The sequence below is a fragment of the Mercenaria mercenaria genome, chromosome 11, assembly GCF_021730395.1.
Source record: "Mercenaria mercenaria strain notata chromosome 11, MADL_Memer_1, whole genome shotgun sequence".
Classification (NCBI taxonomy): Eukaryota; Metazoa; Mollusca; class Bivalvia; order Venerida; family Veneridae; genus Mercenaria; species Mercenaria mercenaria.
The window spans coordinates 49053383-49079074 of NC_069371.1; the positions used below are offsets into that span (position 1 = coordinate 49053383).

Below are 25692 nucleotides of genomic sequence, written 5' to 3' on the forward strand. Positions count from 1 at the left end.
TGTCTGAGGTCTTTTTGACGTCGTTTTCTTCTGCGTCGTCAAATTTAAAGGTTTGTTAACGTCGATATATTATTATGATCCAGCTATTTTAACTATTTTGAACTCGATAGTGTGTTGAAGTATATAATAAACAACTTCTTCAAAGGCAATGACGCGACTGATATGGTTACTAGCACGCTTATGCCTATATGGGTACACTCGTGCTACGCCCTCCAGCGAGAATATTCCGGAATTTAAAACAGATGTTGACAATATCAAATAAACAAACAGACATATACATACTTTCAAAGACATGATACCTTTGTCGTAGTTCTATTTTTGCAATAGAAATGAAATATACTGAACAGTGTGCAACTTGTTTCATTTTGCGGTATGAAATATCTGCGAATTTTGCGAAAATGAAAGATGTCAGCCAAATTTAATTTGGGCATAAGCTTGAGCAAAATAATGCCATGAAATGCATATGTATGTGAACTGATTTCTGTTGGTTACAAGAGGTAATTGTACAAATTAAAACAAAAGATTGAAGTAATTACCGGTTACTCGGCACTGAGAATATATTGGTAGTTATCAAATTATCCTTGCTACTAACATTTTGTTTGTCTTTCTTATGAATATATTCAAAAAGGTTTCCTCGTTCACTTTCGACGTTTCACAATTTTTGTAAACAACTATATTCCTTACATAGAAATATAAAACGCATGACAAAACAAATTTGCATTTTCCTGTTGCCTTTTATTTGAAGGTTTTGAGAGATTGACAACAGTTGCACACTAAGAAATTTATTCCCATTGTTATTTATTATGATTAAATTACAAATGAAAATTTTCTTCCAAATGTTTACTAGAATTGTACAGATTTAATTTTTTGTCGCACTTCTTGTGTTTACTGAGATGTCATTATTAGAGCCTTATCTTGAACAGTACTGAAATCCAAGGATGATTTTTAAATGTTGTAACCTTAAAATCAATATTCAAAGACATGAAGCTGGCAAAATGCATATGCACATAATTAATATTAAATTATTTGAAGATAATACTCTAAAATGTGAAAAAAAGAATCGACTTTAGTACAGGCAATAAAAACAAGGTAACATATGACACTTTTTTTTTATTCAAAAATCACAAACAAGTAACTTGCAAAATGTCTTGTGGTGGTATATGACCATTAATGTATACAGAAGGCCAAAAGTTCTGCACGGTCCCTTAATTCTGATATAAATCAAATAAATGTTATTTTATTGAGATATTTGTAAACGGACAGAGTTTTGATTTCGTAATACCAACAAACAGAAGTCACAAAACCAAATACTTGAAACAGGTAGACCATTAATAATACATGTACATACGAAAACTCAAAAATTTCTTTTAAGTTGTAGCTATTATTATAAAAATCCTAATCTGATCTTCAGGACTTCAAACAGCTAGATATTATACAGTCCTTTTAAGTATAGCTGTCAAAGGATATTGAAAGCTATATCTCACATGTATCTCACACTTCTGTCGTCATCAGCACTGCAGTTATTACTAATTGTATATTGGAATTTCAGATTTTAACTTGACATTACAACCAACACACTAGGTAAACTTGCAGACACATATTTTCGTGCATGTGCAAGTCAAACTGATACATTGACAACTACCACAGTACGTTAGATGTGTTGAATTTCGACATAAAATTTACAAGACGTAAACAAAATAGAGCCAACATTAGACCAAACGTATCTAATATAGCAATTGATATCCAACTTAAGCTGTTTAAAGTATACAATTAAATGATAGGTTCACGATTAGTCTTAGACATATCGAGTCCATTTTCCACCTATAAATTTCTTAATGAAAATAAATGTAAATAAAAGACACTTCTAGCTTACATCAAATTAAGAAATTAAACCGGATGAAATAATTATGCCAATTTTGAACGTCTATTTGCCGGACACAGCCCTGGTATGTGTGACAAAGACACAATATTGTTACGCCCCTCTTAACCGGTCTAGATTTTGTCAGGATAATTCGGTTAAGGTAATTCTGCACGTTTGGATCGAAATATTTTCTACAATGTAGAATTTGATTAAAACCTGATTTTTCAAAACTTTAGAATATACTTAGAAAATTCAGCAAATAAAAATGATAGGGTCGTGTGCTTGATTTTTTGCTAGACTGATTTGAAATATTTGGACCTCACGCATTTTTTTCATAATGGGAGTCTATGGGAAAATTACAACATTCATATCATTTTCGTCAAAAGAAATTTTTCTATAATGCAGATTTTAATGAAACTTCTCACAGTCGTAAATAAATATATGGTCTATGACATGGTAAAATAAAATGTATAGGTCCGTGTGCTTATGTTTGAGCTATTTGACAAAACTTAAAGTGAACCGCACATTTCAAGACAATTTAAGACATTATTTTAAATTATTTAAACGTCACAGATGTTTTGATATGATATATTAACTTTAGAGAGATAGACTAAGTAACAATGCCATTAAAATACATTTACTCATGAGTTGCCATTAATTCATAAAATGATTTTCATTTCCGTATCCTTGCTTTATTCTACGTTTTCCGGAAAAATAACGATACGCCATCACTTCCGGTTTATCAAACGTACAGAACTACCTTAACAAGGGTTGCAACATGAAATTCCAATTTAATTATCTTAGAATTAAGGCTGGAGAAGGGATTGTCTTTTAAATTAACTAATTCTAAACAAGAGCGCCGCTAAGCGGGGCAATATACTCCCGAAGGGTTACATCAGATGATCGGAGCAAAATTTAAAGAACTTGACTGTTGAAGTCCAACGGACAGGAACAACAAAAAGAAGAAATGCCAAAAAAAAATCTAAGTGAACAAAAAACTTTTTACCAGGTAAAGTTATGTTAAAAAACATCTAAAAATTGGATGTACCATCCATGTTGTACCACAGAAAAGTGGTCTCGGTTTTTCCCTAGGGCCAATAATAAAAAAGTCTCAAAATAAGCTATTTATAGTAACAAAAAAAGGAAGTAATTCAAAAAAAATATTGTAAGAGAACAAACAGGGGATCTGCCAAAAAGAAACAAGAGCACTGCAATGCAGAGCAATATACACAAAGCAAAGTCATATATGACCTTTGACCGCTAAGTGTGACCTTGACCTTGAAGCAAGTCATCCAGAACATGCGCTCTGCACGTCGCCCCAGTGTGGTGAACATTTGTGCCAAGTTTCTTTGAAATCCTTCAAGCAGTTCAAGAGTTACAGAGCAGACACGAAACACACTCATATGACCTTTGACCCCTGTGACCTTGACCTTGGAACGAGACGTCCAAAACATGCACTCTACACGTCGTCTCAGTGTGGTGAACATTTGTGCCAAGTTTCTTTGAAATCCTTCAAACTGTTCAACAGTTACAGAGCGGACACAGCAAAGTCATATATGACCTTTCACTCCTAAGTGTGACATTGACCTTGAAGCTAATCATCCGAAACAAGCACTCTGCACGTTGTCTCAGTGTGGTGAACATTTGTGCCAAGTTTCTTTGAAATCCTTCAAGGAGTTCAAGAGCGGACACGAAACACACTCATATGACCTTTGACCCCTAAGTGCGACCTTGACCTTAAAACGAGACATCCAAAACATGCGCTCTGCACGTCGTCTCAGTGTGATGAACATTTGTGTCAAGTTTCTATGAAATCCTTCAAAGGGTTCAACAGTTACAGAGCGGACACGAAATTGTTAACGGGCGGACGGACGGACAGACACCGGGGGTATAACACAATACGTCCCTTCGGGTGTATAAAAATGGATGACGAACACTGAAACTTTAGTTACACACTGTTTAATAAAGGTCTGTATGACCTTAGATAATGACAAATTTACAATAATAACAACAATACAGAAAAAGATAGTTCAGTTTCAAAATGCACCAGATTGGGTTAAACCCATTCAGTTTCAATGTAGGTCTTCTACAATTCCAGAATGCAATATGAGATCTTAGATTATGAATATCAAACTGATAATTAACCAAGTTTCAGTTAAAATGCGTTTTATATGACTTGGTATATATAAAATGATACTGTTGGTCAAGTTACCAAAAAGTAGCAAGTTCACTATGTTTAATAGAAACTCTTAAATAATGGATCAATGACCGGTATCTAATAAACTGTTATCAGTGTTAAAAATCTCAACACATCAAATCAACAGGTTTATATACCTCGAATTCGGTTCATGTTACCGGTTCTGCCGAGTTCGTCCAACTTCTGTTCTACTGTAACGGTCAAACTGTTGTTGTTATTGTTACTCAGTATCACGTGACCCTTACATGACGTAACGAGAAGCCAAATGACAACAAACAAAATGGCGCGCTATACTTGGAACTTGTTTAGATGGAGATATATTGGGTACTACATGTTATGTTATGTTAATGATTCTTAAACATTCAAATATAATAATGATAAAATGATTCACGATATCCTTCATTATTATGAGATGAAATGCAGTAGCTGATCTGGATCAAAGTGTTGTACTTTCGGTTGACACAAACATTGTTCTTAACAATATGTATATATAGAGAGAGATCCAGAGAAGTAAAGAAAATGCTAACCTCAAGAAATCCATGATCGATATTCATATTTCGAGAGATAAACATTTTTCGTATCACCCTCTAAGGAAATTATGAATAAAATGATTATTAAACGAACAATTTAAGAAATGTAAATAATTTTTGATGTCTACCTTGCAATGGAACTGTCGTGAAAAGGGAAAGTTCTAGAGATCGCTTTACTTATATAGATGATGAATTGTCTCTCTTACACAAAAAGAAATCTAAGGAGGCCCTTATGAGATATTTGGTTCCGGTGAGTACTGAATAAAATATTTACCCATAAACGAATAAATAGAAATAATATTAATTACATTCAACATAATAGAATGTCTGATTTACTGATATAACAAGTTGAACGTAAAGCATTAACAACATTATAAACACAAGCACATTAAAACAGCCTTCTTATACATTTCAGCCATGAATATTATAGCGATCGAAAAAGAACATTTGATATCCATTCAGGTCGTTGCACTGTTAATAGATAATTCTTGACCAGTGTTTCCAGTGACAAAAAGGTTAAGTTAACGGTAGGTGACGTTGAAGTAATTCGAAACGTTCACCTGGTGATGTTAAACGTGGAACCATGGATCTACAGCCTGTCTAATGTAATTTCGGTTACATTCCAATACCGAAATAACAAAACGTTGGCATTGTCGTTTTAAAGTGTTGTAATATAAGATATTTAGGAACTAATTGCCTTATTTTGATTAGAATAAATCTGATTTGAATAACTATAATTTAATGAAATAGAAGTCAGGAAATTTTGAAAAAATGGTTGTTCATAAATTGTAATCGACTTAAACAAAAAAAGTTTTTTTTTTAAATGCTCAAAGTGAATTTTGTATAACGTAAATCACAGCACGAGTTACACGTGCACAGAAATAGTTTTACAAAAGAAACCACCATATTTGATCAAATTTAATAGTTGATAATATTTGAACAAATTAAAGTGTATTTGAATACAAGTTGTAAAATGAAATAATTGCCATGGATGTGGTGCTTTAAAGTAATTGAGAATACAGAAATATATTTAAGTGTCATGTACTTTATTCATTATACTATACGCTGATTTCTGAACTAGGACATAAATGAACTTCAATGTATTTCCATAAAATTGGAAATTAAATTTCGATTCATCATTGTATGACAATTTTTTTTCATTTTTGTCGACAGGTAATTTTGAAAAAATGATGAAATTTTGAACGAATCCGACGGTCTTAAACGAGGATGTAGTCTTATTTTTCACTTATATCTCAATGATTTATCAAAAAGCATAAGATAAAAATAATTTATCCATCCGATAATGGATTTATGCGATAAAATATATTCCATACACAATTTATCACTTATTTTGGAGCTTTGAACCATTTGTATATGTTCAAAGCTATTGTGCAACATTAAACTCAAATATTTTTATAATGTTTTTTTCGTAGGCTGGGAGATACAAGCGACCAGTCCGACAATTAAAACACAACGCCTGTGCCAACGGAGTATCATGTATGACGGCAAATTCAAATGAACCATTTCCACTAAGCTGTGCAACGTATCTTGGCTCACACACAAATACTTTTCCATATTCAGCGATTGCTAAACCGTCTGCGTATTTCAGCTCTGCCTTAGATATATTAAGAACACTACTATCTCGCCCGAGTGTAGCAACACATTTTTCTTCACCATTTGCACAAATATATAATGTCAGTCCATTAATACTAGAACATATGCTGTGGATATTTCTGTGTGAAAAAAGTTTCTCTCCTTTTAGAAAGTCAACACACTTCTTCATTGTTGTTCCGTCATTATCGCACATGTATACACATGTTTCATCAGAAACATAAAATGTGTCGTCTCTGTAACATATTCCTCTACAAGAAAAGTTAACATCAATTGATCTCAAGGGAATAAAAGATGTATCACAAACAAAAATTTGGATTTTCTTTTCGTTTGTAAGACAAACGGCAATTTTGTTTTCTTCCACGCAACAAACTTCATACGGTTCTGACGAAAGGTTACAGTCATTTGTGACCGTCAACTTGCAGCAATCAAGTAACTTAAGTGTTTTATTTGCCGCATCGGAGAAAACCACTGAGCCATCGGGAAGGACACACGACCCATAAATGTTGCATTGCTTTGAATCTGAGCTCAATCTGATGTCGATCGTGCCTTTGGGAACGAAACTATAAAGACGGGGCATTATTTGTACTTTTCCTATGCATAAGTGTCTCGCCATCATTACCTCGGTTGCATGATCGAGAACAAACTTCACTCTACCTCCAAGCTTAATCTTTTCAACTTCTGTACAGCTTTTTTCAGCTGCTAATGCAATGCTTTGGTTCAATTTTACATTAACAAATGCCTGAGACTGATTTTGGTTAGTTGATGTGACGACATATTTAGTTTTCTCCACATTTTCTAGTTGGTGTTTAAGTGTATCAATATATTCATTTGCGTCATCTTTCAGTTCATTGTATTTTTTCTCGATATCAGAAATCGCAGTTCGTTCAGACTCTTTGATTCGCTGTTCAAGTATTTTTGTTACTGTTTTTATAGTTTCTATTTCGGTCGATTTGTTTGTTTGTAGGTTTTTCCTCTCATTTTCAAATGTGTTAAGAAATCCTTTTAACTTCGATTCGACACCATTTAAGCGTTGTAAGAAATTTGATGGTACTGCTGTGTTTGTTGCAACAAATTCAGGAATGTAAAACACGTCAGGGCATGCTCTGGAAAAAAATATAGATCGTTTACATAAGAGCACATTATACTCTTAAACTCATTATAAATGAAATCTGTAAATCATTAATTTCTTTAGTGAGAGTATTGCATTCAATATGCTTATAAATATGTAAGTAAAAGCTAAAGTCATTGAAACTCAATTAAAAAGATAAAGATATTGCATTGTTGTCAATCGGTATCTTTTAGATACAAACAATGTCATTTTTTTAAACAGTGAATGTAACTTGAATTGAACAGAAACTAATAATCAGTATATAACATTATCTACAGTATTCAAGAGTTAATCAAGAATGTCGTTTAAACTCGATATTTTATCTTCAAACATAATATGAGCAAAATCATTTTCAAAGCATTAAGTGTGACATAAAATAATTTGAATACATGAATCCTCTATGTATCGACGCATAACACTATGTTTAACAAAGGTTCGTTACAATAATATATTAATAAGATAACAGTTTATTCGATCTAAAAATCTTAATTAAAGATTAAAGTAATGATGAACTTTATCACATGACTTCAAAGTTCGAAAAATTTTTTTAGAATAAACTATTTGCAGAAAGTCATACCTTTATAAGATATTTATGTTATTTTCTATGGATTGATCTCTTTGCTGTCAATATTCAAATACGTTATTTACAAGGCCTACTCAAAAGCTTTTTGTATCAGTTATTCATAGGTATAACGCGTGTTTCTTTTTCGTGTAAAGGCATCTTCAAATTCCCGAGGGATTGGTTGATGTCATAGCTTGGAAGGGCGAGGGTACCGTCGTATCCCGAAGGATTCTGCAGATGTTATATAACGATATGAACATGAGTTACCGCATTTTAGCAGAACTTGTAAAAAAATAACTATAAAAAGAATATATTGTGCATGACATTCGCTGTTTGATCACGTTCAAAAGTATAGTATCAGTTATGGGGTCAAAATATGCTTGCGCTTTACCATGGAACGCGCATAATGCCAAACAAAGATGTTTTATGCTTGACTGTTTCTTTTTTGACCTGTTTCCTTCAATTTGATTGGCTAACAGATTTTTTTTTACAAGTGTGTAAAACAAATTTATTCGGATAACTTTGTGCTGCTCCCTATCTTGGACTACTTTTTTACTTGTTTGGAGCAGTTCAAAATACTTAAAAGTTACTGGCTTGAAAACAATGACTGTAAAAAGAAACAACAGTAATAAATATCATATTTATATTTTTTTGTTTTTCCACACTTGTTAAACCCGAAATCTCGTTATTGGATATGTGTACTTCGGTTTCGGAATTTACAAGTGTGTAAAACAAAAGAATATGACATTCATTCCTTTAATATATGTCCATTTAACAATAGAAATTGAAATTTGGACGAACACATAATAGTACATATATCTCCATTTAAAATGATTATTGAACGAATATGTTACCTGTGATCCACAGCCATACACGTTCCACACCCAATCATGTCATGATTCTGACAGAACATGTCCACAGTTTTGAAGTTGTGTCTCTCACATCGTTCTGTCGGAACCATGAGTAATTGTCCACTATGACCATCTTCCTTATCCAGGAGTTTATGCCTCTTCAAAGCCGGAAGTGTTGAGTGTAATTTCAAACACTCAGAACAGTAGTACTCCTGACAATCTACGCAATATTTTTCAGCTTCCCTGTTTTTATCTTGTTCTTTACACGCTGAACATAATATATTAAACGTTTCTTCGGAGGTATTTCCTAGAACAAAGCTCGAGGCCATCCTTGTATTTTTTCTTGTGTTTTAGTTCCTTTATCCACCGTGTATGTATTATAATAAAACGTGACTTATTCAGTATCCAAAACGTACCTTATAATACGAAGAAGCTCAACGTTTGCTCTAGATATTATCAAGTTATCAATTCGACCGCCACACTAACCGCATTGTCAAATATTGGTCTATATCACATAGATATAGTCATGCGGCCTAAAAGTGTTATCTATATTTTCAAAACATGTATAGACACCGTTATTGGATATAGATTATGCTCATCTAAGGGAAATAATATAGAAATTTGAATTGATTGATAAATCTAAATGGGTTATTGTCATTCAAAATGTGCGTTTGTTCACATCTGTGCTTACATGTTTAACTTCAAGTATTTATTCCTTGACAGAAATTATCCTAAAAGGTTGTTGATAAAGCACTTGATGAGATAAATGTGTGTAACGAAAGTGATGCTTTTATCAAAATTAAGAGAGACTACAATAATGTTATAATATTTGTTATAGAGTGTAATCCGTCATTTCCTAATATAGGTAACATAATTAATAAGTACTGGGATTTTTTTAACGTTTATAAAGTAACCCAACGAACTGTATATTGGCATTTAGACGTCCTAGAAATTTTAAAGATACATTAGTTAAAACAAAATATTTATCTACCAATACATATCCACATTTTATGTCTAGTAAATATAACAGACCAAGATGTACACATTGTTTAACATTTGTGAAAGTGACAGTTTTAGTAGTTGACAACATTGTACGAATTACAAACTGAAGCATAATGTAGACTGTACCAGTAACAATGTTATTATAATAAATATTTAATAACATGTAGAAAATTTAATATACAGTATTTTGGTGAAACTAGCCACCAAGCTTCTCACCGTATGAATAGCCATAGATTTGACATCCACAATTGTTTTGATCGAGATTTTTATAGCAGTACTGGCCATAGTATATCTATGGAACGCCCTAGCTGCCTAGCGCTATATGCTGTACATATACCGGTATATGAAATGCCTCTACCCTTATATACAGTATTTATACATGAACCTGTATAGGCGGTGCGTCCATCTGTATTTGCGGTAATTTCAACTATGTATATGGTTGTTTCAACTGTATACATGTATGTGGTGCTTTTAATAGTATATGCGGTGATTCCATCTGCATTTGTGGTCTGTTTAACTTTATATGCAGTTCTTTCTACTGTATATGTGGTGCATTCAATTGTATATGTGGTGTTTTCAACTGCATATGCTGTGCTTGTAACATTGAATCGGAATTACTTTATGTGCGGTGTTTTCAACTTTCACCTGTATATGAACTACCTGCAACTGTATGTGCATTTCTTTTAAATTTACGTGCGTTGATATTAACTTTATATGTGGCGCATTGCATTGTATATGTGATGCTTTCAGCTGTATATACGGTTAATTTAATTGTATATGCTGTACCTTTATATTTATATCCGGTGTTTCAACTTTATATGCGTTGCAACCTACATTATGAGATTTGAGTATTACGAAAGTTAACGAATATTGCCGAAAACATCCGACATAGGATATTATTCGAGGGCATTCTGCCTCTTCTAGGCATACAGACACTAAATAGGAAAATGACACGCGCATAATAGCGAATTCAAATAGTCCCCCGTTGTTTTGCTCTTTAGAGCTATTTTCCATATTTTTCTTTGCGTTTTCTTTGTTGAAATCACATTTCAAATTTATTCTTGACATGTAGGTAGAATTTTCATAATGAAAAAATAACATTTTATATTTTTTCATAGATACTTATATCATACACAACCACTGCAATTTTTCAGCTGATTTTGCAGTTTGCGTGTTTGACTGAAAATATTTTTCTTGCATCAAAGATGATGCCCACTTTTTTATTTTTATTCAGCACTGAGAATATTCTTCAAGAAAATGTAAGTTACAGACATTCAAAAATCGGTCCTAATGTGTGCTTCAGCCATTGGAAACAGTATGTCAATTTTATATAGAACAAAAAAAGAACAGCTATTAAGTGTGTTGTAACCTATAAGGGAACATTGGTAAACATAGAAATCTGGCCAGATAAGGGAGAAAATGAGCTACTTTGATTAGAGTTTGATAGAAAATGACAAATTTATTGCCCTAAACATTCAAAGTCAAGCAATGACAGTTTACAAACAATATCTGTGCTATTTTATAAATTTTAAATTTTGAAGGATATTGTTCTTAACAATTTTTCTCCAAGATACACATACTGTCCATTCTGATATTTATCGGTGTAGCTTTGTACATGTATGAAGTACTATGTCAAATGTTTTCGGCGAAGCTCGTTATTTTTCGTAATAAACTGTATCCTCATAATTTTGTTTCACCATAATGAAGTTTGCACCGCATATACCTTTGATATCACCACAAATAAAGTTGAAAACACCGAATATGAAAATCGATTACACATAATGAAAAGAGGACCAACGAAAGGGGAAACAACCGCATATACCGTTAAAAGCACTGCATACACATTAGAAAGCACCACATAAAAAGCTGAAATCACCGTATGTGCAGCTGAAACTACCGCATGAAAATGTAAAACCAATCCCTATACAGCTGCAAGTACCACGTATACAGTAAAAAGCATATTATATAAAGTTAAAAGCACACCATATGAAGTTTAAAACATCGCATATTAGTGTCAAAAGCAAAACACATAAAGTGAAATTCATCGTATATACAGATAAGAGCATCCCATATACAGTTAAATCCGCATATAGTTAAAAGTACAGTAAACAAAGTTAAATGCATAGCATATACAGATAAAGACGACGCATACGAAGTTGAAAGCACCACATATTAAACAATTTTAAATGATCGCATACAAGGTTTAATATACCGCACAATCAGATGAAAGCATTGTATATACATGTACATCTAAAAGAACCGCTTATAAAGTTAAAAAAACGCACATACTGATGAAAGCAACCCGCAACACAGTGTCAAGTGCATTATATACATGTATAAGCATTGCACATACAAGTAGAGGCTCTTCATACAATGATATATGTCCAGCATAAAGTGCTATATCAACATCAGAAGACAGCTATGGCCTTCCATAGTTTCTGATTTTATTTTTATGCCTATTGACAGTGTTAACGATAATATAGATAGGCTGCTGAAGGAGACATTTTGGATGCACAAATTAGGTACAGGGACCCAATTCAAAGACTGTGTATAACATACAGTTACTCACATGACATTATTGTATTATTTTCTCCAAATAATTATTTGTTACAAGCATTTCAGTTATTACTGGTACTTTTATATTGTTTACTTTCATGGCAGTCATCAGTAGTATTATTGAATCTTATTGATTCTGACTTGTCATTGTAGACATACTTTTGTGACACTATTTAACTATTGATTTGTTTTCAATTTTTTAATTACACAGTTAAATCATATTCATATTATAATATTTTTTCATATAATAGTAATTTTCTGATAGTTATAATACGAGGATTGTTCAAATATGAATGCATCTAAGCACATAAAATATATCCTTGATAGATTTCAATGAAAATTTTATTTGGTCCCCTCGAAGTATTCACCTCCAATAGATATGCAAAGTTTCAGTCTTCTAATCCAATCCTTGAAGGCATTTTCATAGTCTTTTCTAGGTATACTATGAAGACACTGGAATATTGCAGAACCGAGGTGTTTGCGCTGCACAAATTTTCAAACAGAAAGGTATTTTTTGAGCCTTTGGAACAAAAAGAAGGCACACGGGGCAAGGTCAAGCGAATAAGGAGGGTGAGAGAGCACAACAACATTTTCCTGCTTCAGAAAGTCTTGTACAATAGACGCCTTGTGCGATGACGCTTTGTCATGTAGCAATCTGACATTGGCCAAACCAGTTGCGGGTCTTCGATTTTTGTAATATTTCTTCAGTTTTAGAAGAACTTTAGTCTTATAAAACTTCGCATTTACGGATTTGCCTTTAGGTACAGCAACCTGAATGGCAGGACCCTGTGCTGTGAAGAATATGGCATACATTACCTTCTTGGCACTAATGGTCCGCTTTGCAATGCATGGTCTATTGCCAGACTTTGTTGCCCATATTTTGTTCTAAATCTTTCGTTTGGGCTCAAAAAAGTGAACCCATGTCTCGTCACCAGTGACGACATTTGCGAAAGACCGTGCATTGTAATTTGAAAACTGTTTAAGCAACAATTTTGCGCATTGCACGCGTGCCTTTTTCTGCTCATCTGTCAACAGATGGGGAATCCATCTAGTACAGATCTTTCTCATTTTCAAATTACGTTTTAGAATTATATGAGCTGCTCCTAATGAGATGCCAACCATACTAGCTATTTGCCTAGCGGCGTATCTTGCATCAGTAGCAACTATTTCTTTCACTCTAGCAACCATCTTTGCAGACGTTGCTGTTTTCGGCCCACGGTCATGTGGTGCATCTGTTGAAACTAACCCACATTTGAATTTCTTAAACCAACGAATAACTCTTCTCGAAGATTTACGTGAGATATAATAATCTCGATTATACAACGATATTCTACCTATTGGCTCGCGTCATACGGGCACAGATTCTACTGCATGGCTCGATTTATTTGCTCAGTTAAAAAAGAATGAAAAGTGTTGTATATTCGGCAATAAACAACGATTGATGTACAAACCGGTGAGATTAAATCAATACGTCAATGATGACTTCAAATAGACGAATGACGTCCGATTTAGTACTATTTGGATTAATAAGGCTGAGTGTTATTTATATCATAGTGTTTAAATATAGTCATAAACAATGTTGTCTTGTGATTTTACTTCTGATTTAACACGGTTCATCGTTCACGTGCTTCGGATGCTAACGGCCGTGCGCTTTTGAATTCTTAACTGCAGTTACTCAGTTACTAATTAACGCGAAAGCATTGATTACTTAATAAAAGAAGGAAATCAGTCAACTAATATTTTTTCTTATCTAATTCCCATGAAGTGATGTTGAGAAGTAAACCCTTGATGTAATATAAGACGCATTCATATAGATACATTTTGTACTATGATGCCCATACCTAAACCAAAAGAGAACAAATCTGATTTTTATAGAGATGTTGTTTACAAACTTCGTTATATTTTAGTTATTGACAACTTTTTAAGTATAGTTTAGAAAAACAGAAACAGAAAAAATAATGATGTTATGAAGAGACTGTTTTGATACATACCATGTTTGGTGTGCAACCCTTTAAAAGTTAGATGCTCTGATGTCCTTGACAAACGTTTGGGGGGAAGGATGGGGTAGGGTAGGCAGGTTTTAAAGCAAGCTGTTTTAATCATTACCTTCTGGCCTGTTTTCTCAGTCCCTTAATATTTATTTTTTGTATGTTTTGATAATGTTGTGATTTATATGCCATGATCTACGCAACCATTGCGTGTGTTATGGATTCACCTGGTGCCGATAACTGGATAATTCCTTGTTGAGCTTTGCCACTGACCGTTTGGTGGCTGAGCAACTGTTCCTTCGTATATCTTGTTCTTACTCGTGGACCTCTTCTATGTATTTGTATGTGTATTGTTCGCATGCGTGTCAATGCCTGGACTGCTCTGGACGGCTGCGTTCTTGGAACATATCTATCAATGTTTTGCATAGAACTGCCACGTTACATTTTCAGTGTTTCCCGTGTGAGATATTACGCTTCTGATAAAAATACAGAGCGCTGAAAATTTTCTAGACTATTTATTTGGAGAAAAATACATAGATTATGTCAAAGCAAATTATGTAATTATAACATTTGGAGCAGCTCCCTCCTCTACGCACATAGTCCACCTTAATTCTTGTACGTTCAACGGTATTGCTCTGCTCGCGCAGAACGCGTTCTCGAACCATTCACCCAAGCAAATGCATAAGCGGTCACCAACTTCGTGTAACCCGCCATACGGAATAGCTATCCCGTCTGCTAAACATGTCTTTCCTGTTATAAAGATACAACATTTTAAAATCATAATGTTTGTAAAATCTAAACATAGATAAGGAATGTGCGTAAAAACTATATTGCTGTTTTAGTCCTATGGAACAGTTGCGCTAACTGGTGTACCCATGTGTGCACGTACCTGCAATCCCATTATGATATTGAAATAATGCAAAAGCTGAAATGTTAAGTTGACAGAAAGGGTAAGAAACAAAACGTTTAATTATAGGAATACGGTTTCATTTTATTTCTTTGATTTCTGAATGAACAACGCTATTGATGGTATCATTTAATGATACTTATATATTTTGTATTCTGTTAGCAGTTATTTCATTGGATCATATTATATATACGAAACTGGGTGAGGTGGGGGTCTTCTTGTTAAGAAACTTGGAGAACTATCTTGCTACAACATTAAATGAGATTTTAAGGCCAAATTACCTTTTGGGCAGCTATAACCGCATGTTTCATTCCTAACAGGATCAACACACTGTAGCTTTTCTGCTGGACATTGGATTTCGTCGCACTTCACATTTCCATTTGAACATGTGCAACCGTCACATCTGTCGCCGAAATGACCTAGATATTAAAAAATATCAAATTAAATTCATTGAGATGCTGAAATAAAAAGTATGCCAGTGACAAATTCCACCAAAGAAGTAACTATGGCATCTCGGATTACTAAACCATTTAACTTTTACATTTATTTCGACTCTGTGACATGTTTACAAAATGTTGGGTTTTTTTGTGTGTATGGTGGATAGATCAAAGCTGTTTCAATCAATATAGAATATAATATAAATCCGATTTTTAAAAATAATTTTATGATAAAAAGGAATTTTCTTTAAATGGAATAGATAGGACAGTATTCTTGTTTTTTTGTTGTTGTTTTTTTTTGTTAAAGGAAGACTCATTTTTTTCCTATAAAGAAAAAAAATTCAATAGAAGCAAACTAACTTAAAAGGTCAACAGTATGAGCATTCTGTATATATTGTTACAGGTATGGAAAGATCAGGGTATATTCAATGTCAGATATATATTTTACGTCGAATATCAAATTACATGTGAAGATCTTCACACTTCCCGGCAAAAATGTTCAAAAATAAATCGCTTTAAGTCTTGACAACAATTAACAGAAAGAAAACAGTATTATATTTTTAAAAAGCTTGCTTCAAACCTTCAGGTATCATTTGCCCTTTGTATCTGCAACCACACTGAGGACAACACGAATTATCTTCATATATGTGCAGCCGCCTTGGACAAGCGGGATACATGCATTTCACTGCGCTGCATTCGTGATCGCACGTAGGGCAACAGGCATCAGATGGGAATATTTGTTTTTTCCTTCCGCAGGTGAGTTTTGGACATCTCCGTTGCTTGCATATAACGCCGCCATTAAGGAGGCATCTACATTGTCGGCACTTGTCAAAAGGGTCATCAAAGAGTCCTAAAGTATCAGCGTAAAGTTAAACATTTAGCACCATGCTTTATACAGGATAGGTTTGTCTGCTCATACTGAGTTTTTAAACGAGTTAAACGTCAGTGTTGTTACACTAGAGTAATATCAAAATTTCATATCAGATTGTTTCTGTTAAAACACGCTTGCGTTAAAATGACGTCATCTTAACGTGCAATGGAGTCGATATTTTTGTTGCGACCCAGAAAGAGCGCTTCTAATTTTTATCTACAGTTTTATTTATTATAAAGCATTCTAGATTTGAAATTATGTAAAACAAAATAAGCTATGCCCTCGTAAAATTATTTCGCGGATGGTTAACCTATTTTCGTGCATTAATAACGTTAAAACACGGTTGGTCTATACATTATTTCCTAAGTGAGATATATAGCAAAACTGTGTTTTAACACTTATTTATGCATGATGGACGGTTGTACGTCGGGCGTAATAAATTCACGTGGGCGCAGCCCGAGTGAAATTATTTGTACGACGTGTCTTAAACAGTAGATAAAATATAGTTGCGCTCTTTCTTGGTCTTCCTTGGAATGTGACATTTCGTTTTAAACATTAACAGTTTAAAATATTTGATCAAATTTGAAAGTTCTATTTCTCGATGCATACAAAATGTACACCGCGCTAAAGATCATGTGGGCGTGACGTAAACATAATCTCGTTTTGATGATTCAGCATTGCTTGTCATATTAGAATATATAATCACTTCAACGACGTCATGGGTTAATTAATGCATTACAGTGGAACAACAGATATAAATGCACTGGCACGAAGCTAAACTAGAACGCTGAAAAGAATGAATTGTAAAATAATGATAAGAAGTTTATAACAAATTGCTTGGTTTTGTTTGGCTAAGGTTAGGGCAGTTTGTCAATAGGTCACCGAAATTATATTTTGTACACCTATTTTCGGTTCGGGACTTTAAAATGTCTTTAAGATAGTCGAAAATTTGAGAAAAGTATGTTCGAGATATTAGGTTTCAACGGTATAAAAACTGTTCATGATCATATGATCATATAGTGAGGAACAAGAGGTTTCTTACCCAATCTATGTTTCCCATTGGCTCCTTTACACACTATTCCTCTCGGATCATGGAGAGAACTCAGGCTGTACGAAAAGGAGTATGAATAAGATTTACTGCTGCTGCTGCTGCTGCTGCTGCTCCTGCTGGTATCTAGGTCAACACTGCTCGATGATGAAGTCTCAATGTCACTGGATGTACGAGACATGCTTGTACGACTAACCCCAGATGAAGAACTTGTGTGTGATTCACTTGTTTTACTCTTACTTGTACGAGTGCCAGTTTTTGTTTCTTTCGTGTGTTTACTAGGTGAACTGTAACTTGTAACAGATTTGTGCGACGTCTCTTTGCTGCTTTTCTTAGACGACTTCGACTTTATTGATGTAGCCTTCGTGGATTTTGAAACTGACTTTTTGGTGCTCTTACTCTCATGCGTCGATTTTACAGATTTAGACTTAATTGATGGAACCTTCGTGGATTTTGAAACTGATTTTTCGGTGCTTTTACTCTCATGCGGAGACTTTACAGATTTAGACTTAATTGATGAAACCTTCGTGGATTTTGAAACTGATTTATCGACGCTCTTACTTTCATGCGGAGACTTTACAGATTTAGTCTTTTTTGATGAAACCTTCGTGGATTTTGAAACTGATTTGTCGACGCTCTTACTGTGATGCTTAGACTTAACAGATTTAGTATTTTTTGAGGGAGACTTCTTGGATTTTGAAACTGATTTGTGGACACTCTTACTGTAATGCTTAGACTTAGATTTAGACATTTTTGATGAAGATTTCTTGGATTTTGAAACTGATTTGTCGACGCTCTTACTGTAATGCTTAGACTTAGATTTAGACATTTTTGATGAAGATTTCTTGGATTTTGAAACTGATTTGTCGACGCTCTTACTGTAATGCTTAGACTTAGATTTAGACTTTTTTGATGAAGACTTCTTGGATTTTGAAACTGATTTGTGGACGCTCTTACTGTAATGCTTAGACTTAGATTTAGACTTTTTGCTCTTGCTGCTTTTACCTTTAGACTTCACATATTTTGAATGTTTAGATTTACTTTTGTCCGAGGATTTCGATTTATGTGACTTATGCGATCCATGTTTGGAAACATATTTCACGGCTGTGTCTTTAGAACCTGATTTCTTTGACTTGCCTGACTTTGAGGATTTTTTGCTATATTTACTGACTGATTTATGGTTCCACTTGAAACCTTGTTTTGACTTTGCAGCGTGTTTTACGACGTTCTTCAATGTGTTGGAGATTACATTATTATTGACTTGATTATTCGTTTGTGGTACATGTTGCTTGGCATGGCTCACCTTTTTCGACGATACTTTTCCATGAGATGCCTTCGATTTACTTTTACCACTTGAATGACTTTTTGACTTGTGTTTCGATCCGCCTTTGGACTTCTTACATTCGCATATAAGCACAAGAGCCAGTACAAGTAAAATTATCCAGAGTTTTGCCTTCATTGTGGTCTGAAGTAACAAAGAATGGTAATGAAAATATGGATAAAACGTCCCTTAGTTTTCTGTTAAAACAAAAAAAAAGAGTGAAAAACCTCTTTAAAATGAGACGCTCATTAATCAAACTAAACATAAAACATAATTTGACGTGGTGGAATCTTGTCAACATTAATTTTTGATATCGAGTGATGGTCTGATGGTTAAGGTGTTGACCGCTCAACCCAGGGGTCGTGGGTTCAAGCCCCACGGGGTTCATGATCATGCCACCTCGTATGACACCAATACTGTTTTTTTTTCCAGAAGCGGACTCGAGAGTGGTTCAGATAAGCTTAAAGCTTTCATCACAATCGAGCTTAAACAAATTAGCATATTAAAAAATATCAATGTTCAAATTTCTCATTCCACGATATCACATTTTGCTTTCAAAATTCCGCTTATTAAAATGAAAAGATTAGATAGATCGTTCAAATCTGTGAGTGGCAACAACTCATCAAAAATTTAAATCAAAATAGAAATTTTGTGTACGGCATGTATATGTTTTAAAAGCTAAATTGACATATTACTTTTGAATGTTGAGAGACAATATGAAAAGTTACTTAACCACGTATATTTGATTTCATCAATAAAGCAATAAAAAATCTGTCTTCTCATGGTACATGGGTGTTTTGGATTTTCAGGTGTGAAGACAACGCAAACTGTATTTTAATTCTATATATCATAGAATATGCTTTTGTTTTTAATATCTTAATTACAGTGTAGCCGTTTCTTGATTCTCCATGTAAACAACAAAAGCACTGATTTTCCTGTCTTGAAATTACATTTGAGCCGTGCCATGAGAAAACCAACATAGTGGGTGTGCGACCAGCATGGATCCAGACCAGCCTGCGCATCCGCGCAGTCTGGTCAGGATCCATGCTGTTCGCTTTTAAAGCCTATTGGAATTGGAGAAACTGTTAGCGAACAGCATGGATCCTGACCAGACTGCGCGGATGCGCAGGCTGGTCTGGATCCATGCTGGTCGCAAAGCCACTATGTTGGTTTTCTCATGGCACGGCTCATTTAATTTATTGTTGATTGAATAAAATTAATGCTTTATATTATCGGCATCATTGACCAAATAATCCAACATGGAAGTATTTTTATATTTATATTTACGTTTCATAAATTGAATATTTTATTGACTTGAATAGTTAATTTACTAGTTAAAGTAGATTCTCAGACATGCAAATATTTGCATATGTTATAAACAAACATAGATCTAGGATGAGTATTACGTGATGTAGATATAACATGTCAATAAAGATGAGACCGCCTGAGTAATCTAGTGGTAGAGCGCCCGCGGGAGATCGTGGGTTCGATCCGTGGCCGCGTCGTACCGAAGTCGTTAAAATGTGTATAATTTGTTATATAATATAATGTGTTAAAATTATAGTAGCTTCCTCGCTTGACACTCAGCATTAAGAGGGTAGTGCTAGGACTGATCAGCCTGGTGACAGTATAATATGACTGGCTGGGATATCATGTCACGTGTCTACGGCGGGATATTCCAGTGGGGTAGCACTATAAAGTTGGGCTCACTGCTACAAGTAGATATTGCCGTTTATGCTACACAAAATGTTGAAAAAGACGTTAAACCCGAACACCCACTCAATAAAGATGATGAAAAAGTCGACGATTTGCTTAAGACTATTAAAACCGCGTTATCTACATATAGGCTTTATTTGTATATCGTTTGTGGTTTTTTTTAAGTACACAAATGTAAAGTTTTCATTCTACACACTTGTAAAGCGACACATACTTGATTTTTCCCGTGGAAAAATACATTTCACGATATTTTCGAAAAGCCGTAGCTATTATGTTAATTTATATTATAATTGTGGATATGTAAAAAATGATGCAGGTCGGGTGCATTTCTTTCTCGAATTCGCAATAATTACAAGTGGTTTCCTTGATATAAACTATTCATGTAATTTCGTTTTGTTCCATAAACAAACATTACTTTAAGTGAAAAACAAAAAAATGCCAATATCAAAGACGGAACAGGTAGAAAACTATTCAGTTCGTAAACAAATCTGAACATTGGAAAATCCACTTGGTTTCAGTATGTTCGAACTATGTATGTCAGAGCTGGTACGTTTGAAAATATGTTGGCAACAAAATGTCTCGCACCGTCGCTCACGCCATGACGACACTACGAAAAGGACTACATAGCGCCGTGCGCGCACCAAAGCGACATAACAAAACAGCATATTTCATCTTGGCGCACGCGCCAACATACCAATACACCAAAACAAAATCTTTATAAATGATTCGTCTATCAACGCAAAATAAAATGTTTCATTCTGTCGCGTTTTATGGTTGTTAGTTTGGTTCGGGCGCCAAAATGACACACAATGCTTTAGAGATTTTATTATGCCGCGTTGACTCGGACGCAAGGACAGCAACGAAACGGGCTACAAAAGCCAATTGCACGCCAACGCGACATAGTGAAGTGTCCTTAATCAGCCACCATATGAAGGTGATATTATATCAACATAAAGTTTGAGATTGAGCTCAATTAATGGTGATCAGGCCATAATGAGTGAGTGAGTGAGTTGGGTTTTACGGCAAATCGACACAAAATGGTCATATATCGCCGAGAGGCCATAATGAGGTTGTATACCTAGCAACTATAACAATGTTTTCGTTTCGAACCGTACATGCGGCGTATACCGATTTTCCTCTCTAAATATTTTTCCTGCATGTGATACATGTTTTTGCTATATTTCATTTTGTCATAAAACTATATCTAAGACAGAAGTCGAATATTCAAATTATGGCAAAATATAATTTACATTAATTGTACCGCTGCTCTTTGTTATGTACATCACAATACCTGTATAGTCAATAAATTAATTTTGTTTTGTGTTGGGTTTAACGCCGTTTTTCAACACTATTTCAGTCATGTAACGGCGGACAGTTAACCAAACCAGTGTTCCTGGATTCTGTACCAGTACAAACTTGTACTCCGCAAGTAACTGCCAACTTCCCCACATGAATCAGAGGTGGAGGACGAATGATTACAGACACAACGTCTATTATCAAATCGTCACGGAGAATATACGTCCCGCCCGGGGATCGAACTCACGCCCCCGCAATTCTTAGATCTGCGCTTTCCCTATTGAGCTAAGCGGACGGGTGTCAGTAAAGTAAGAAAATATGATACTGAAATAGCAGTTTTAAAATTAAGACAAATATAAAAGTATTGAATAATTATTCGAAGAGTTAGTTCGCTCGCTGCATTTATGATATTTAAAAAAGTGAAGACAGATTTTTTACGTTATTAATTACAATTACTTTAATATTTCATCTGTTTTTTTAAGAGGGCTTTATGATTTAATTAATATCAGAAATGTCCAAGCGTTGTAATATGTGTATGCGCCATTTCAGGATAATCCAAATTATCGAGTCTCATCTATACAGTATACAAAATAAATGTATAATAAATATTTTGGTACGATTTTCGGCAACAGCTCTGTTACTGCGACAGGTTAGGCATAAGACTGTAAATCCGGTCCGTGAGTTCGATCCCCGAGTGCGACGTATTTGACAATTAGATAATAAAAAAAACTTTGTTTATCAACCTTGGATACTTAAAACTGCCATTTGTAAAAAAATGAAACAACGGTAAGTGCAGTAGAATCTTTATAATTGCTATGCATGGAAAATATGGAAATTTGAAAGGTTATCATAATGGTTTATCTAAAAGTATTGCAGAACAATTTATTGCAATTATCGTGCTTCTTAACGAAAATATTGACGAATATTTGGATGAAATATACGATGTTTAAGAGTCTTTTTAATGAAACCACCGTTTTTATTATTTGAAATATCGCATAACCCTAATAGGAATAGCTGACAATGTATTGTCTAGGCCTAGTTATTTAAATTTACGTAGAAGTAATTTTTATCAGCAGTATTAACCTCAGTAGGAATAAAACGGGCTCCCATGGCTTCAGATCACTTGCCCGTCACTGATACAGGCTCGAAATCTCGCTTGGAGTGAAGAATTCTTTATGTGAGGAAGGCTCAAGCCATCCAGCTGGTTTACGGAATGTCGACAATTCTACCAAGGTGACCTCTTTTGACGAAATAATGCCCGGATGGGCACCTGCGGTTTTCATTGTTTCACCTCCACCATTTAAAGCCAGGAAAGTCACACATTTGACCAAAATTATGTCGCTGTTACTCTAATCTCAACAGGAAAAATACGCCATAAAATGATCGCCTGGTTGTATTGCTGTTAGATTTTAATTGGTTTGATATAAATACCTGATACTAATGATGCGCACACAAAATACAAAATCATCATTCGGTTGTAAAAACCAATCTTTAAGTTCAAATACTGTCACTCTATACTGTGGAAACGTCGTTCCCAAAAACAAAACAGATAAATAATGTGTAATTACTGCGTGCAAAATTTTTACACCGAAAGTTTGAAAGCCAATCTCAAAATTTCAGCATTTGATTATTCGATTCTAGGTTCACTTTCAAAATTCAATAATGCTTTGATTCCGTTCTCAGGCTTGTCCCTAAACTTAGTTTTACGACCTAAAAAACAGAATATGTTCATACTTACGATTGAAGAATAAGCTCCGTGATTCTTCTAAGTTAAACGCATTTCAAATTGGTTAGAATTTGGACTCCTGATTTTCAAGATTTATATTATGTGGTCTAAAATCAATGAGATATACATTTGCGTCACGGAGGTAACACATGTTTAATCTGTTTCTTTTATAAAATATTAGCATAACATTACCTCTTTAATTAAGCTTTTTATTAAAATGACCAAATGTTTGCTCTCTAATATTTACAAATTTACCGCCAAGAGTTGTGCTTTGTATCTTTTTGAGGAATCTTTAACAGCTGTGTTTAGGTAAACAAAGAAAGTTAATTGCCAGGTAATAGGCCTTTAAAATTACAAATAATGATATATGTAATCTTTCAAAAGTGTGTTCATGCCTTATCTTTGTAAGGGCGTTTAATATACCTGATCGATATAACCTGTGACCCTGTAAGGTAAGTAATGCCGTATACTTTTGTTTCTGACATACAAAATAAACTGTTGGGGTCTGATATCAGCCAAGATAACAAACGTAATTAGGACAAACGCAAATCAAATTACGATTACATCTAAGAATATATTTATATATAGGTACAGAGTTTTTGAAAATCCGCGCAACACCGCAACTGAATGACTACTCAAACGTCTGGTGTTTAACTTGAATTCCGCGTATTTTGTATATTTATTTGGCTTTTTTGTGATACATTTTACTTCGCCCCAGTGTAATATAGTAGTACGTTGATCCGGGATATTTCATACTTACTGATCGAATGGTTTGCCGGGCAATAGTCAAAACTGCTGCACGAGGTCAGAAGGACGACTGACCGGTAAGGCATTCAATAAGTGGTTTGTTACATGACATCGTAATTTTCTTACATAAAACCAGACAAACACACTTTTTCATTTTTCTGTACTAGATATATAGTTTTTATGTGAATAAAAGTCTCTGTTATTATAAAATGTGTCGAAATAACTTCATCACATAAGCGGATTGTGTCTGAAATAAAGAATAACCAAATTTAGTGGTTTTCAACCTACATTACAGTCTGCATTTTCTTAAGATGATTATTTAGATTATGTAAGTTCCTGATAAGTGTAAGCTTGCAAATGTTTCTTTGAAATATCATGGCATTAGATGTATTATGAATTGGAGCTATTCATAGCGCAATTAATGCAATATTCATAAATAAGTGTAAGGACGGTTCATGGTGACGCTGTATTTCATTCTTTTTATATACATTCAGGTAAAGTCTGTCCTAGAAAAAGGTATTTATTACATTAGTCCGTATACCAAAAAAAAAAACCAACAAAAAGAAACAAAAGACAAATAGTTTTCCACTGCAAAATAGACATATTTAGGGAAGCAGTCATTTACATAAATACCAAATCCGTCCCAACCAGTCCTCTAAGACTTTGATTATTTACAGATATCCACCTTCTGATGGATGTCACTAGAGAATGTTGACCAATAGATCTGTATCTGTAACAGCTGGTACTTCAATTAACGTTTTATGACGAAAATAAGAAGTAATTGTTGAAAACAAACATCGCGTGTCGACACAGTTTTGTTCGTGCGATACAAATTCACAATGGTTCAGAGTAAGAAATAAGGTTGTATGGATTTTATACAGTTAACTGTCTTCCAAATAAGGTTAAAGATACGTACCTAGCCTATTCAAAATATACACCTAATTATACATGCTATTGTGTTTAATAATTTACATGAAATAAAACCACTGCGCAATTTGAGGCCCGGCATGATCATAATTTTACATGCAAAGTATTTTTGTTATAATTAGATGTAAATGCATTATTTTGTATGAAAGTGATCATTAATGCACTGGATATTCGATTTATTTCATTTAAACTGTACATAGTGGTATCATTTCTGTTCTGTATTTAACTGAACTGTTTCTTGAATATTCTCGGTTTCTTAAAAAGTTCAGCATGCAAACAACCTATAATTTAAGTTACCTTGGCTGTTTTTGAGTTTATCTATAGTCACCACCGGTAACCTAAATGGGCGACTCCTCAAGAAGAAATGCTAGAACAAAGAGCTATAAAAATGTATTTTATACTTCTTTGGTTAGAAATAATAGTTGAA

The 25692-nt window shown here is 34.1% G+C and overlaps 2 protein-coding genes across 2 annotated transcripts; both read right to left on the reverse strand.

The window, feature by feature from the left end:
* Nucleotides 1-3847: 3847 nt before the first annotated feature.
* LOC123532378 (uncharacterized) lies at nucleotides 3848-9191 on the reverse strand. Its single transcript, XM_045313801.2, has 2 exons — nucleotides 8727-9191; nucleotides 3848-7305 (listed from the first exon to the last, which is right to left on the reverse strand). Exons 1-2 carry the CDS (start codon nucleotides 9050-9052, stop codon nucleotides 5973-5975), a joined length of 1659 nt encoding a protein of 552 aa, XP_045169736.2. The 5' UTR covers nucleotides 9053-9191; the 3' UTR covers nucleotides 3848-5972.
* Nucleotides 9192-14807: 5616 nt separating this feature from the next.
* LOC123532607 (uncharacterized) lies at nucleotides 14808-23709 on the reverse strand. The gene is made up of 5 exons (XM_045314075.2): nucleotides 23604-23709; nucleotides 17527-18997; nucleotides 16194-16463; nucleotides 15458-15595; nucleotides 14808-15019 (listed from the first exon to the last, which is right to left on the reverse strand). The coding sequence occupies exons 2-5, from the start codon at nucleotides 18989-18991 to the stop codon at nucleotides 14823-14825; spliced, it is 2070 nt and encodes a 689-aa protein (XP_045170010.2). The 5' UTR covers nucleotides 18992-18997; nucleotides 23604-23709; the 3' UTR covers nucleotides 14808-14822.
* Between the last annotated feature and the right edge of the window lie 1983 nt (nucleotides 23710-25692).